At 39.1% G+C, this 16,927-nt stretch overlaps 1 protein-coding gene across 2 annotated transcripts in view; it reads right to left on the reverse strand.

Annotated features, from left to right (window-relative positions):
- The window catches only part of NAALADL2 (N-acetylated alpha-linked acidic dipeptidase like 2), a 1,631,204-nt gene that overhangs the window by 58,023 nt on the left and 1,556,254 nt on the right, over nt 1-16,927 (reverse strand). For both annotated transcript variants that reach the window (XM_013964525.2, XM_005675296.3), the window contains one exon: nt 13,188-13,386. In XM_013964525.2, the coding sequence (XP_013819979.2) occupies nt 13,188-13,386 (199 nt within the window). The remainder of the gene's footprint in view (nt 1-13,187; nt 13,387-16,927) is intronic.

The following is a 16,927-nucleotide window of genomic DNA, read 5'->3' on the forward strand; positions in this document are numbered from 1 at the left end:
TCCTCTGTCGTCCCCTTCTCCTCCCACCTTCAATCTTTCCCAGCATCAGGGTCTTTTCAAATGAGTCAGTTCTTCATGTCATGTGGCCAAAGTATTGAAGTTTCAGCTTCAGCATCAGTCCTTCCAATGAATATTCAGGACTGATTTCCTTTAGGATGGACTGGTTGGATCTCTTTGCAGTCCAAGGGACTCTCGAGAGTTTTATCCAATACCACAGTTCAAAAGCATCAACTCTTTGGTGCTCAGCTTTCTTTATAGTCCAACTCTCATATCTATATATGATTACTGGAAAAACCATAGCTTTGACTATACAGACCTTTGATGGCAAAATGATGCCTCTGCTTTCTAATACTCTGCCTAGGTTTGTCATGCCCTTCTTCCAAGGAGCAAGTGTCTTTTAATTTCATGGCTGCAGTCACCCTCCACTGTGTTTTTGGAGCCCCCTCCAAAAAAATTAGTCAATGTTTCCACTTTTCCCCTTCTATTTGCCCCTCTATTTGAAGATGGGACCAATGCCATGATCTTAGGTTTTTGAATGTTGAGTTTTAAGCCAGCTTTTTCACTCTCCTCTTTCACATTCATCTTCTACTGTTCTTCACTTTCTGCCATTAGAGTGGTGTCATCTGCATATCTGAGGTCATTGATATTTCTCCTGGCAATCTTGATTCCAGCTTGTGCATCATCCAGCCCTGCATTCCTCATGATGTGCTCTGCACAGAAGTTAAGCAAGGTGACAAAATGCAGCCTTGACAGACTGCTATCCAAACTTTGAACCAGTATGTCGTTCCACTTACGGTTCCAACTGTTGCTTCTTGACCTGCATACAGGTTTCTCAGGAGACAGGTAAAGTGATCTGGTATTCTCATCTCTTGAAGAATTTTCCAGTTTGTTGTGATCCACACAGTCAAAGGCTTTAGCACAGTCAGTGAAGCAGAAGTTGATTTCTTTTTTTAAGTTCTCTTGCTTTTTCTCTGATCCAATGTATGTTGGCAATTTGATCTCCAGTTCCTCTGCCTTTTCTAAACCCAGCCTGTACATCTGAAAGTTCTTGGTTCATATACTGTTGAAGCCTAACCTGAAGGATTCTGAGCATTAGCTTGCTAGCATATGAAATGAGCACATTTGTGTGGTACTTTGGACATTCATTGGCCTTGCCCTTCTTTGAGATTGGAATGAAAACTGTCTTTTTCCAGTTCAGTGGCCACTGCTAAGTTTTCCAAATTTGCTGGCATATTTAATGCAGCACTTTCACAGCATCATCTTTTAGGATTTGAAATAGCTAAGCTGGAATTCCATCACCACCACTAGCTTTGTTCATAGTAATGCGTCCTAAGGCCTATCTGACTTCACTTTCCAGGATGTCTGGCCCTAGGTGAGTGATCACACCATCATGGTTATGTGGGTCATTAAGACATTTTTTTGTACAGTTCTTCTGTGTATTCTTGCCACCTCTTCTTAATCTCTTCTGCTTGTTAGGTCCACACTGGTTCTGTTCTTTTTTGTGTCCATGTTTACATGAAATGCTCCCTTAGCATCTCTAATTTTCTTAAAGTGATCTCTAGTCTTTCCCATTCTATTGTTTTCTTCTATTTCTTTGCATTGTTCACTTAAGAAGCCTTTGTTATCTCTTCTTACCATTCTTTGGAATTCTGCATTCAATTCGGTATGTAGTTCCTCTTCAACTTTGCCTTTCACTTCTCTTCTTTTCTTGGCTATTTGTAAGGCCTCCTAGACAACCACTTTGCTTTCTTGCATTTCTTTTTCTTGGGTAGGATTTTAGTCACTGCCTCCTGTACAATGGTATGTACCTCTGTCCATAGTTCTTCAGGCACTCTGTCTACCAGATCTAGTCCCTTGAATCAATTTGTCGTTTCTACTGTATAATCATACGGGATTTGATTCAGGTCATACCCGATGGACTAGTGGTTTTCCCTACTTTCTTCAGTTTGAGCCTGAAGTTTTCAATAAGGAGCAGATGATGTGAGTCAGCTCCAAGTCTTGTTTTTGCTGACTGTAGAGAGATTCTTCATCCTTAGCTGCAAAGCATGTAATCAGTCTGATTCTGATATTGACCATCTAGTGATGTCCATGTGTAGAGTCTTCTCTTGTGTTGTTGGAAGAGGATGATTGCTATGACCAGTGCACTCTCTTAGCAAAAATCTGTTAGACTTTACCCTGCTTAATTTTGTACTCCAAGGTCAAAATTTCCTGTTACTCCAGGTATCTCTTGACTCCCTTCTTTTGTATTTCAAACCCCTATAATGAAAAAGACATATTTATTTTGGTGTTAATTCTAGGAGATCTTGTAAATCTTTATGGAATCATTCAACTTTAGCTTCTTTGGCATTAGTGGTTGGGGCATAGACTTGGATTACTATGATATTGAATGGCTTGCCTTGGAAATGAACAGAGATCATTCTGTCATTTTTCAGATTGCTGTATTTCAGAGTACTGTATTTCAGACTCTTTTGTTCACTACGAGGGCTACTCCATTTCTTCTAAGGGATTCTTTCCCACAGTAGTGGATATAATGGTCTTCTGAATTAAACTCACCCATTCCTGTCCATTTTAGTTTACTGATTCCTAAAATATCAATCTCCACTCTTGCTATCTCCTGTTTGACCACATCCAGTTTAACTTGATTCATGGACCTAACATTTCAGGTTCCTATACAATACTGTTCTTTACAGTATCAAACTATACTTTCACCACCAGACATATCCACAAGTGGGCATCCTTTCTGCTTTGGCTCAGCCTCTTCCTTCTTTCTGAAGCTATTTCTCTGCTTTTCCTCTGTAGCATATCAGACACTTACTGACCTGGGGGACGGGGGGTGGGGGTCTTATTTCAATGTCATATCTTTTTGCCTTTTCATACTGTACAAGGGGTTCTCAAGGCAAGAATAGTGATTTGGTTTGCCATTCCTTTCTCCAGTGGACTACATTTTGCCAGGTCCTAACTAGCAGGGACATGCCTTTCAGCCATTCCACATAGCTGGATGACATGCCCAGTGCCCTGGTTGTCCCACTACTGATCCTTGTTGACCAGCTGTTGGATGTTGGTCAGCCCCATGGGGGCTGAGGCAGTAGCCCTGCCTTTAGTTTTTGTCAGTTTGATTACTGTGCATCTAGGCATGTTCCTTCTTGTATTTATCCTGGCTGGGACTCTGTGCTTCCTGGATTTAGTTGACTATCCCATGCTGGGGACTTTTCAGTTATAATCTATTCAAATATTTTCTCAGGTCCTTTCTCCCTTTGGGACCCCTATAATGCAAAGTTGGTGAACTTTAACACCCTGGGCCTCTGCAGGAGATCCTCCAGTACTAGCAGGTAGGTCTGGCCCATGCTCTTATGAGGTTGCTTCTTTTTCCCTGGATCCTTATGTGCATGAGACTTTGTGTGGACCCTCCAAAAGTGGAGTTTCTGTTTCCCCCAGTCATGTGGATTTCCTGTGATCAAATACCACTGGTCTTCAAAGCCAAATTCTCTGGGGGCTTCTTTTCCCATTGCCAGAACCCTAAGCCATGGAACCTGACATGGAGCTCAGAAGTTTCACTTCTGTGGGAGAACTTCTGTGGTATAATTATTTTCCAGTTTGTTCATCATTCACCTGGTGAGTATGAGATTTGATTTTATTGCAGTTATTCCTCTCCTACTGACTTGTAATGGCTGCTTGTCGTTGGATATAGGATATCTTTTTGGTAGGTTCCAACCTTTATTTTCCTGATGGTTGTTCAGCCATTAGTGATTCTCCTATTTCCATAAAAATGAGGTGAGCTCTTGTCTTTCTACCCCATCATCTTGGCTCCATCTCCAGTAGAGGTATTCTAAATCACGTAAGAAGTTGAGAAAAATCCCCTGATGGTTGTGGCAGAAAAAAGTTAAATATCAGGGAATCCTCCAGAATCTTCTCTATCAAAAAGCCCTCATCTCCAGACAAGAAACTTTGTCAGGGTGCTATATTTTGTCAAAGGGTAATTACTGTGATATTATTGCAACTTGGGGAAGGGAATATCACCCCTCTTGAGCCTTCCTGTTTCATCATAGGAATAGCAATTCCACTCCTATGTCTTTGCTGCTGCTAAGTCACTTCAGTCGTGTCCGACTGTGTATAACCCCATAGACGGCAGCCCACCAGGCTCCCCCGTCCCTGGGATTCTCCAGGCAAGAACACTGGAGTGGGTTGCCATTTCCTTCTCCAATGCATGAAAGTGAAAAGTGAAGTCGCTCAGTCGTGTCTGACTCTTCACGACCCCGTGCGGCCTACCAGGCTCCTCCATCCATGGGATTTTCCAGGCAAGAGTACTGGAGTGGCTTGCCATTGCCTATGTCTTTACCCAAGAGATAATCCAAAATTGTATGGCAAAAGAAGAAAGGCAATTCAATGGGAAAGAATAGTTTTTTTTTTTTTTTTTCCTACAAATAGTGCTGGCATAAGATATCCACATGCAAAAATAATGAATCTAGACAGTGACCTTATATCTTTCACAAAAATTAATTGGAAATGGATCAGTGACCTAAATATAAAACACCAAACTATAAAATAACTAGAAGACAACATAGGAGAAAAATCTAGATCTGAGCCTGGGTTTGATGATGGGCTGTTAGATGTAATACCAAAAGAATAATCGATAAAAAAATTGATATGTTAGATTTCATTAAAATTTAAAACTTCTGCTCTGTAACAGTCACTCTTACAAAAATATTTGTAGCATTCATACCTGATAAAGTTTTGGCATCTAAAATATAAAAAGAGATTTTAAAAACTCAACAGTAAGGAAACATATAACTCAAAAGATAGGGAAAATATATGAACAAACACCTCACCAAAGAAAGTATACAGATAGAAAGTAAATATATAAAATGATGCTCAACGTCATATGTCATTAGAGAATTTCAGTTGGAAACAATGGGATAACATTACCCATCTCTTAAAATGAATGAACTTCACAATACTGACAACAGCAAATGCTAACGAGGAAGTGGAGCAACCAAAAGTCTTCCTTATTGCTAGTGGGAATGCAAAATGGTACAGCCAATTTGGAAGGCAGTTTGGCAGTTTCTTACAAAACTATACATAGGCTTATTATATGATCCAGCAGTTGTGCTTCTTGGTATTTACCCAAATGAGTTGAAAATGTACATCTGCACAAGAACCTGCCCACAGATGTCCATTACAGCTTAGTTCATAACTGTGAAAATTTGAAAGCAACTAAAATGTCCTCCAATTGGTGTATGGATAAACAAACTAGTACATCTGTGCAGTGGAATATGGTTCAGTGATAAAGAGAAATTAATATGAAAGAAACAAATTCTTATTGCTTAGTGATGAGGCCTAAATGAGAAGGTTACATGCTGTATGATTCAAACTATATGACTTGGAGACAGTAAAAAGACCAGTGATTGCCAGAGGTGGAGGGAGGGATAGGTGGAACACAGATTTTTTTAGGGCAAAGAAACTATTCTGTATGATACTGAAATGGTAGCTGTGTGCCATTAAACATTTGTCAAAATCCATAGAATGTAAAGAACAAACAAAAATGAATCCTAATATAAATTATGAACTTTAGTTAATAATATATCAACACTGGCTCATCAACTGTAACAAATGTACTACATTGCTATAAGATGTTAATAACAGGGAACTTTGTGTTGGGAGCTGAGGGAACTGTGCCTATGAAGGGTTGTATAAGAACTCTGTCCTTTCTGCTCAGTTTTCCTCTAAACCTAAAACCGCTCTGTTTTTAATAAATATCTATTTTATTGGAGAATGAATAGATTACTGGATTATACTGCTTAGTCCACCTTTGCTGAGAACTATAGGGAGCTAAAAGCAATCCAACAACAAAACACAGATGCCACAATATATCATCTGCAGATATGCCAGTTGCCTGGAGCAGGAAAGCAGTCCATATTAGAACTACAATAAAAGAAGGAGGGAGCGAGAAGATTCAGAATTCTTAAGAAAATACGTAATCTCCTCCTTACTCAGGGGCTACAAGTTAGATCTTGAATTGCTGAGTTTTGATACTAGTAATATTTTTGCAGTGTTTTGTAGTTTTCAACACACTTTCCTTAGATAGTCCCTGATCATATACATCATTGTGTCTGCTCCCCATTGCCTACCAATCTCAGTACCGCTGGAGCTCTTAGCACGTTTTCATTACACTACTACAGTCTATCATTGTGCTCTTTCTTATACCTCTTCCTCAGGATTAGTAGGATCCCCCTTGACTGTAGAGTTTGGGAGGGTTAAGGCAGTGAATGTGCATTAAATCAGATTTTTAGAGGAAAAGGACTTTGGAAGTTACTTTTCTTAACAGATTTCCATACAGTTACATCGAGAGCAAAGATATTGAGTGTCTTAACTAACTGGCTGGAGAAATGGGCAGAGAGGAGACTCTTTCTACTACTCAACACTTGTTCATCTGCCTAGCTCCATGTGAACCCCAAAATAAAATTCCCACAGCCACTAGTTGGTTAAATTTTCCCATTCTTCCTTAATACCATCTCCCAAGTTGGATTTGCTTTTCATTCCTGACAATAACATACCAAATCATATTCTCACCTCTTCGTGCATTTCCTAAATCCACAGTTTCTCTGACTTCCCAGCTCCAGGGAACCCCATTTGGAAGACCAGATAAGTTAACACAGGTTTGTTAATAGCGTCTTTTGTGTAAAAAAATAAAGCCCAAAGCTCTCAACAGATGATGCATGGAACTCTATCACTTAGTTCCTTCCTACCTTTCCATAATCATGAACCCAATAACAATTCAGAAGACTCCACTTTCTGTGCTTCACTCCCCAGCACACCACACACAACTTCTCCTTTGTGTCTCTCTATTCACTCTATCCTTCCCTGGTAATGCTCCCTTTGTTAGTTAGTTTGGACTGCTACAACAGAACACTGTATACTGAGTGAGTTATAAATACCACAAATATTATTTCCCACAGTTCTGGAGGCTGAGAAGTCCAAGATCAAGGTGCCGGCAGATTCCATGTCTGGTTAGGGGTTGCTTGGTGAACTATAGATGACTCTGTCTTCACATAGCAGTATGTGAAGGAGGTTTCTTTGGTAAGGATGCTAATCCCACTTATGAGTGTCCTCATGACCTAATTATCTCCTAAAGACCCCATCTCCAAACATTATCATTAGGTCTCAACATACAAATTTTGGGAGGACACAAACATTCAGTCTATAGCACTCCCAAATTTATTGGATATCCTACCTGAAGACCAGATAAATTTTTTCCTTCCTCTGTAAAGTTTCTGACTGCCACAAGGTAATTTCTCTCTTCTGTGAATCCCAACAGTACACCTTACCTGTAGCATTGATTGAGTACTTTGAATAAGCATTCTGGAAATTTATTATGATTTGTATATTTTACCTCTTGAATTAAACTCCTTGAAGGTAGAGATCTTATATTGCCAGTTTTCTCCTCTAGTTAGTGTGGGAAGCTAGTGGAGCTCCTAGAGGTATAAGGAACTCCAGTACAGCCCAGACAGGTTTTGGGACCTCAGTCTACAACAATCCTGAAGAACCTCTGAGAGGATCGGGCAGGAGAAACTGGACATGGTTCTGAGGCCTCAGAAATCAGGAAGCACACATTAGAGTATCGCTGCTCTCTGTTCATGGCAACTGACAGGCAAAGAGTAGATTAAAGAGCCTCCCCACTTATGCTCATGGTGACCCAATGGCCCAGCAACAGCTTCTGCCCTTGCTACCCGAGAACAAGATGCAGAATGAGCTGCAGAGGCTCCATGCATCCTAGGGGAGCTCAGTCCACCCTGATGAACTTTAGGAAATCATGAGACACATTGAGGCATGTAGGATCTTAATTTCCTGACCAGGAGTCGAACCTGCATGCCTGCAGTGGGAGTGTGGAGTCTTAGCCACTGGACCTCCAGGGAAGTCCTAATGGTAGGTTTAAAAATAATCTTGTTCCAGTGGTAGAGTTGGCGGGGAGGCAACAGCAGTCATCTAGGACAGAGACCATCAAGATAGGAACTAAGGCAGAGATGGCAGGGTGAGAGAAAAGGAACACACCAGGGAGATACTTAGGACATGAACTGCCAGCCACTGGCATGCAGGAGTTTCAGCGGAGTCACCTGTTGCATGGACATGAGCTTGGACTGACTGTACCATAATCAGGGATGTCAATTGTCCACTCGAACATAGACTTCCTAATAACCAAAAGTCCTGATGTGTAGTGCTTGCTAATTTCAAGCTACAAAGGGCTTGACAATCAGCTGGCAAAATTCCCGATGTTTTTAATGTTGGTTGTGTGGGCCAGAACAAGAGAGCTCTGGCACATCACTGACCTGAATTCAGTGTCAAGCAATCCAGTTTTCAGTTCACTTAAATTTTATTCCTTTTATCCTTCCTTCTTTGAATCTATTGACTATCTGTTTCTTTGCCATTTCTTCTAAGAATGACTCTAAAGCCATTCATAGGATTTTATGGACCTGGAGAATAGACAGACACTGGACATACACTGGACATACATTGCACTGTACACTGGATGTACACTGGAGTGTACACGGCACATTACACTGCACTGTGTACACTGGACATACACTGGAGATATAGCACTGTACACTGGTATACACTGAACTGTACACTGGACATATGGTGGACTCTACACCAGATGTGCCCACATGCGTCCCAGATGCGCCCAGCTATGCATTTGGCCTGAACGTCATTCTCCAAATGTGTCCAGCTATGCTCCAGATATTTTCCAGCTGTGTTCCTGCTGTGCATTTGGCCTGTATATCTGATTGTCCAGCTGTGCTCCAGATGTATTCCAGCTGTGCTCTTGGCCTATATATCTGATTCTCCAGATGTGCTCCAGATGTGTTCCAGCTGTGTCCAACTGTGCACTTGGACTGTACAGATGAGCACTGGAGTGTTTACTAGACTGTACACTGGATGTATACTAGAATGCACTATGTACGCTGGCTTTACACTATACTGCACACTGACTGTATACAGTATACATTGGATGTGCATGGACTGTACACTGGACTGTACACAATGTACGCTGGCTGTACACTACTGTACATGGGACTGTATACAAGGTACAAGTGATACATATGTGTTCCAGATGTGTACTTGGACTGTACACCAGATGAGTACTGGAGTGTACACTGGAGTATATACTGTCCTGTGAAAAAACTGAAACAAGCACCAGCGTTTCTTCTGCTTTTTCCCTTAAGGTCCAGGTAGACACGATTAGTCAATTTTCAATTTCAAGATGCCAAAAATTTTAAAGATCAACTTGCTAGCATTTTATTACAAGCAGAGAGTCACTGATTCTAAATTATATAATGTATAGCTCAAAGAGATGGGAATACCAGACCGTCTTACCTGTCTCCTGAGAATCCTGTATATGGGTCAAGAAGCAACAGTTAGAACCTTATTTGGAACAACTGATTGGTTCAAAATTGAGAAAGGAGTATGACAAGGCTGTTTATTGTCACCCTGTTTATTAAACTTATGGGAGCACATCATGGAAAATGCCAGGATGGATGAGTTACAATTTGGAATCAAGATTGCTAGGAGAAATATCAACAACCTCAGATATTCAGATAAAACCAGTTTAATGGCAAAAAACGAAGGGGAACTAGGAGCCCCTTGATGAGGGTAAAAAATGAGTGAAAACATTGGCTTAAAACTCAGTATTAAAAAAAAAAAAAAATCTGAGATCATGGCATCCAGCCCCATCACTTCATGCCAAACAGAAGGGGAAAAGGTGGAAGCAGTAACTTATTTCCTCTTTGGGGTTCTAAAATCACTGTAGAAATGACTACAGCCGTGAAATTAAAAGACACCTGCTCCTTGGAAGAAAAGCTATGACAAACCTAGACAGCATATCAAAAAGCAAAAAAAAAAAAAAAAAAATCACTGTGCCAACAAAGGTCCATATAGCCAAGGCCATGGCCTTTCCAGCAGTCATGCACAGATGTGAGAGTTGGATCATAAGGAAGGCAGAGCACCAAAGAATTGATGCCTTCAAACTCTGGTGTTGGAGAAGATTCTTGAGAGTCCCTTAGAGAGATCAAACCAGTCAATCCTAAAGGAAATCAACCCTGAATATTCATTGGAATGATTGATGCTAAAGCTGAAGCTCCAATAATTTGGCCACCTGATGTGAACAGCTGATTCATTGGAAAAGACCCTGATGCTTTGAAAGATGGAAGGCAGAAAGAGAACAGGTGATTGAGGATAAGATGGTTGTATGGCATCACTAATTCTATGGATGTGAACTTAGGCAAACTCTGGGAGATGGTGATGGACAGGGAGGCCTGGTATGCTGCTGTCCGTGGGGTTGCAGAGTGACACAACTTGCAGTGGCTGAACAACAACAGTAGCTCAAAACCAAAAGCCCCACAACTGAACTTGGTATAAATGCATGTTTTTATACTCATAACTAATGTTTTTCAAGGGGAAAATTCAGGGATAAACATTTGTAAAGAAGTTATCATAATAGAGTTTAGGGAACATTACAAAATAAAACAGAAGCAAAAAAAACCTCCCTGGTGGCTCAGAGGTTAAAGTGTCTGCCTGCAATGCGGGAGACCTGGGTTTGATCCCTGGGTCGGGAAGATCCCCTGGAGAAGGAAATGACAACCCACTCCAGTATTCTTGCCTGGAGAATCCCATGGACAGAGGAGCCTGGTGGGCTACAGTCGACGGGGTTGCAAAGAGTGGGACACGACTGAGCGACTTCACTTTCACTTCAAGAAACAAAAGTCCAGGATCAGAGGGCTTCACAGATAAGTCCTGCCAAACACTTAGAGGAGAGTTAGCACCTATCCTTCTGAAGCTAACACTTATTTTTCTGACGTATTTCAAAGTATTTCAGAGGAAGGAACACTTCCAAACACGTTCTGTGAGGCTACCATCACTCTGATACCAAAAACAGACAAAGACACCACAGAAAAGTACAGGTTAATATCACTGATGAATATACATGTAAAAATCCTCAACAAAATACTAGCAAAATGAATCCAACAACATGTTAAAATTGTTACACACCATGATCAAGTGGGATCCCAAGGTTGCAGGGCTTTTTCAATTTATCCACAAATCGAAACTACAGCGAGATCTGCAGATCAAAGCTACAGTGAGACATCATCTCACACAGGTCAGAATGGCCATCATCAAAACATCTGCAGTCAATGCTGGAGAAGATGTGTAGAAAAGGGAGCCCTCCTGTGCTCTTGGTGGGAATGAAAATTGGTCCAGGCACTATAGAGAACCATATGAAGCTTCCTTAAGAAACTGAAGATAGATCCAGCATATGATCCAGCAGTCCCACTCCTGAACATATATATCTGGAAGAAACCGTGATTTGAAAGGATGCATGCACCCCATGTTCATTGCGGTGTTGTTTACAATAGCCAAGACATGGAAGCCACCTAAATGTCCATTGACAGAGTAATAGAAAAAGAAGATGTGGTTCATATGTACAATAGAATACTTCTTAGCCATTAAAAAGAATGAAATAATGCCATTTGTAGCAACATGGATGTACCTGGAGATGATCATACTCACTGAAATGTCAGACAAAGACACATATCTATGGTATCACTTATTGCAGTATCTAAAAAAGGTGATACAAATTAACTTATTTACAAAACAAACTGTATAGCCTAGGTCATGATGCTCAATACTCTCTAACAACCTAAGTATGAAAGAGTTTGGAAAAGATGTGACTGAAATATGATTAAATTAATTTGATGTACACCTGAAACTAACACTTTGCTAATCAACTATTCTCCAATATAAAGTAAAAAAACAAAAAACAAAAAACATTTTATTAGTAAAGTGAGAGACAGGATATTCTCAAGTCTGCTTTACTATTTTGGCAAGTCATTTAGCATGACATTTAGCATTTTTGAGCCCAGTTTCCTCATCTGTAAAATGGAGACCCTAAGAATATCTGATCCATTGACCCTTTGTCAGGATTAAATTAATTAATGCATGGAATGGGTTTAACATAGTATCCAAATTAAGTATCCATATTAAGAAGTCAATGAATGTTACCAATTTAAAAAATTAAAATGTTTTATTTTTTGAAACTCTACTTGTCCTCTTTGTTTCATTTCTACTATTTCTGAGAACCAGAAAAACAAGTATGTGCTTGTGTGATCCTCTAAGAGATTAAATTGAATATGACAATGTTTTATTAAAGTATCTGTTAAAATTGTGAAAATATTTTCAGAAATCACTGTATTGCGGCCCTCTAACCAAATATGTCTCATAACTTGGTTGCTGCAACTTTCCTATAAATTCCTCTCCCCCCTAAATATTTTGCTGTTGTTCTTCAGCCACTAAGTCATACTTTGCAACCCCATGGGCTATAGCACCAAGCTCCTTTGTCCTCCACTATCTCTGGGACTTTGCACAAATTCATGCCATTGAGTCAGTTATTAAACATATTTAATTCCCTCTTAAAATGTAGATAGTTTCTAGAATTAAACACAAAGTTGTAAACATAGACTTACTAGGATAAAAACATAGGCTCATCTGCTGATTCAGTATTTCTCCCAATACAACCTACAACACATTTAGTTTTTCAGTAGCTATATCACATTTGATTCACATTGAATTTAATGTAAAAATTCTTAGTCATTTTTTAGATGATACAGCTAACTAGTATCACATGCTGTGCTCTGTTAAGTCACTTCAATCATGTCTGACTCTTTGCAACCCCATGGACTGCCCGCCAGGCTCCTCTGTCCATGGCATTCTCCAGGCAAAAACTGAAGTGAACAGCCATTCTCTCTCCAGCGAATCTTCCCAACCTAGGGATCAAACCCTCGTCTCTTATGTCTTCTGCATTGGCAGGCAGGTTCTTTATCACTAGCGTCATCTGGGAAACCCAAGTAGTATCATAGGTATAGATATCCATATCTACAGATAATATCAATATCTACAGATATAAAGAAAACTAAAGCTTTCTTTATTCACCATGTATGCAGTTGAACTTTGCTTTGAGGGTAGGAGAATGGGCCTCAAATTGTAGATAAAATAACTACTTCACATTAAAAAAAAAAAACAAAAAAAAAAAAACAAAAAAAAACAGCCTCATGTTCCCAGAAGGTACATATCATATTCTGAAAGTTAAACACAAATATTTCGTTGACAGGCATGAAAATACCAAATTTGAGCACACTTCCTACCTGTAAAACCCTGGTGGTGCATGCTGCACTAGGAAGCTCTTCTCCATGTCCTGGAGAATGTCATTCAGCATCCGCACACGAATGGGAGCTCTTTCCTTGGGGTCGTTAGCAGGACGCATCTCATCTGACTGAAAGAGTTCAGCACTCTCCCGCAGGCGTGAGGCCAGGGCTAGCAGTTGAGGGGTGCTGGTTTGATCACCTGGTAAAGATAAGTAGGCCAGTCATAGATCAGAGCATCTCAAAGGCACAATATAAACATTTTATAATCATGATGTCAAAAGGAAGATTTACCATCAATTCAACTTTTAAAATCTTTCCACCAAAAATATTCTAATACATTCTACTGAGTATTAAATTTATGACTACTGTGTGTTAGTCACTCAGTCATGTCTGCCTCTTTGGGAACCCATGAACTGCAGCCCACCAGGGTCCTCTATCCGTAGGATTCTCCAGGCAAGAGAACAGGAGTGGGTTGCCATTTCCTTCTCCAGGGGATTTTCCCAACCTAGAGATCAAACCCAGGTCTCCTGCATTGTAAGCAGATTTTTACCATCTGAGCCACCAAGGAAACCCACTGCTGATAATAATATCACCAGTAAATATAAACTGATTGTTGAAAGAATGCAACATGCTCGACACTGTCAAGCCATTTGACACAGACACTTCACACAATTATCTCATTTAATATTCACCAAACATTGTATTGGCATGTCTTTTCATAGAAGCTGAGAGTAAAGGCAGGCAAACTGCCGCAGATCATAAAGTAACTGATAGGTAAGAATTAGAAGACTGATCTTTCTGACTTTAAATTCATACTCTTAATGGAATATCCTGTGTTTCAAGGAGAAAAAAAAAACTGTAAAAGGAATTATCTTCTCTTCTGAGAATATGTTACTCTATGTTGTATGTCTACTGGGGTCTGTTTGCTTTACTAGAGTATTCCTGTAATTTGAAGCTGAAATACACCTTTGATCTGAAAATACACTAAAACCTATCCTATGTAATGTTTATATCATTTTCCTTTTGAGATGATTTTTGTTTGTTTGTTTTTCCATCTGTTTGTGTAACTTACTGGAAGTCATTCTGATAAAATGGTGGTAGCAAAAGGATCAAAGAATATTCCTTTGACTAAGGGAAGGGCTACATCGTATAGTAATTATGCTGCCAAATCCTAGAATGAGACCACTTGGGTTCAAATCCTTGCTCTACCACATAGTATAATAGCTTTGTGATGCTGGGTTATTTTGCCTCAATGTCCTCATGTGAAACAAACATATAGTAGTACTTGCTTTATAAGTGAGTGTCACTCAGTAGTGTCCGACTCTTTGCGACCCGTGGACTGTAGCCCACCAAGCTCCTCTGTCTATGGGATTCTCCAGGCAAGAATACTGGAGTGGGTTGCCATAGATTTTTTTTATTGAGAGTTCAATAATTAATACTTGTAAAGTACTCCCCTACAGGTAAGCAGTTCCTAGCTGGTGCTTAAACTTGTTTAAAAAGCTTTCTTTTATCATGCTATGGGGGGCCTTTCATCATCTTCCAGATAGCCCCACCATTAGAGGCAGTTTTTGACACCACTGACTATTGCCTCATCCATTCTCAGCCTAGCTACAACTGACTCCAACAAGGTCAACACTGCACTGCAGAGGACTACTTCAAGTCAACATACTGAAATGAATCTGGTAAATCTCAACTGACAATCCTGAAAGCATGGCATTGTGATAAGTAGGTAGAAGACAGAAAAGGGACCTCATGGAACCTTCGCCTGGGAAAGACTCTGCAAAAGGAAAGGCTGCAAAGGGACACTTTCTCCAAGTGAAGTCTAAGCGTAAAGATCACAGCTTCCAAAGCACCTGTGTTTTGTGAAAATGCAGATTCCTAGACCTTCTGAATTTCTCTAGGGCCCAGGAACCACAATTTCAACATGCTACTCAGACTATTCCTTATATCTTAATGTTTAAGAAGCACTGTAGAGATGTTATGTGCTAAGAAAATGAAAAGTAGATTAGAATCATAACTGTAGTATAAAATATGTCTGTCACAGAATTATTAATACCAACCTTTAACATAGTGATCTTTATTTCCTCTCACCTTTATTTGATGTGAATGATTTTATATGTCAATTTCATTATAGCCCAGCATAGTTCTGACATTCAGTAATTGTTTACTGACTAAATAAAGTAGACTCAATATTTTTAGAAAAACATCTAATAAAAAATATTTAAAAAAATGACAACCATGTAAAGAAACAAGTGGTTTTAATGAAGGCTACAAAGAAAGAGCTTTCTTTGTAGCTCTCTGTTCACTAAAATTAACAATATGAATACAATCAATTATAGGAGTTCACAGGGTTTTGGCATTTGATATTTTCAGTGTGTGTTCCACATTTATTAGTAATCTTGTTTGATTTTACAACTAAACTTGAGGATGCAAGCAGAGATATTTTTGTTCATCGAGAATATCCAGCCTCTTGAGAAACAATATTAATAATGACAATTTATGAAGATATGATTTCTCTTAAATTATTAAATTATCATAATATTAACATAGAAAACCTATAGATATCTTTTTGCACAAGGAAAGAAAAAGAAGGATAAAGGCACATTTGGATTATACTAGAATTGAAAGACTGAACAACAGAGAAAACTAGTTCGACATCCTTAAGAGTCTTCCATTTAAGAAAGAAAAATCTCTTCTGATCTAACATACACCACAGAATTGAAGACATTACCACTGAATCAAGTGAGACAAATTGTACCATTCTACCTTATTTGGCCTTAAATGAATTTATCTTTCATGATGGTGCAGGTGGAGAAAATTGACAGCTTTAGGAACTGGTTGGTTTCAGAAAGGACCCTGATAGTAGAAACCTGCCACCACAGTATACCCTGTGCATTACTTCAGGGATATGAGGTTACAGAGTGAAAGGTAGCTTTACTCCCAGAGGTTCACTCAATCATTTTGATATATAACTGATGTTCCAAAGATTCCTAATAGCCATTTCTATGATCCCAAATGATTTTCCCTTGTGATCCTTAGGATGAATACTAGAATGCCAGCTCTGTGAGGGAAGAGATTTTTATCTGTTTCATTCACTGTCATTAGATGTCATTTCCCAGCACTTAAAACTGTGCCTGACAAACCATAATGAATGAATATACAAATTATATACTGTGATCATAGCATATGCAATATTTTAGCTTTACTTTCATTGTCTCTCTTTCCTTGACTGAAAAGAACCCCACACAAACAGCAAATATGTTTTCTCTCTTTGTATCTCTGTACCCTAGCACAATACTTGATATATGGCAGTCATTTATTAAAAATCTTGTTGAGTTTATATTGAATTATAAGATAATGTCTTATTTGAGATACAGTATTAAATTATGTCTACAAAATCATTCCGAAAGATATTTAGTGCATAATGAACATCAACAAGTGCTATTTCTTTTACTTTCTTACTAAATATCAATAATAATTGCATAAAAAGGGAACAAAAATTAAAAAGTTATTTTAGGGTAAATATAGGTTAAATTAAACTATATAGAATTAAAATTCTACTGATAATTACCCCCCCCCCCAAACTAAGACTATTAAAAAAAACACAACAACACTTCATTTAAGGCATAGTGAATGCCAGAGAACTAATTGAGGTTCTTAACAGTTCAGGTTTAATAATCCATTTGACCAAACAAAATGAACTGGGAGCTAGAGATTTCTGTAAGGATAGATACAATTAT

This window comes from Capra hircus, chromosome 1 (assembly GCF_001704415.2).
Source record: "Capra hircus breed San Clemente chromosome 1, ASM170441v1, whole genome shotgun sequence".
Lineage (NCBI taxonomy): Eukaryota > Metazoa > Chordata > Mammalia > Artiodactyla > Bovidae > Capra > Capra hircus.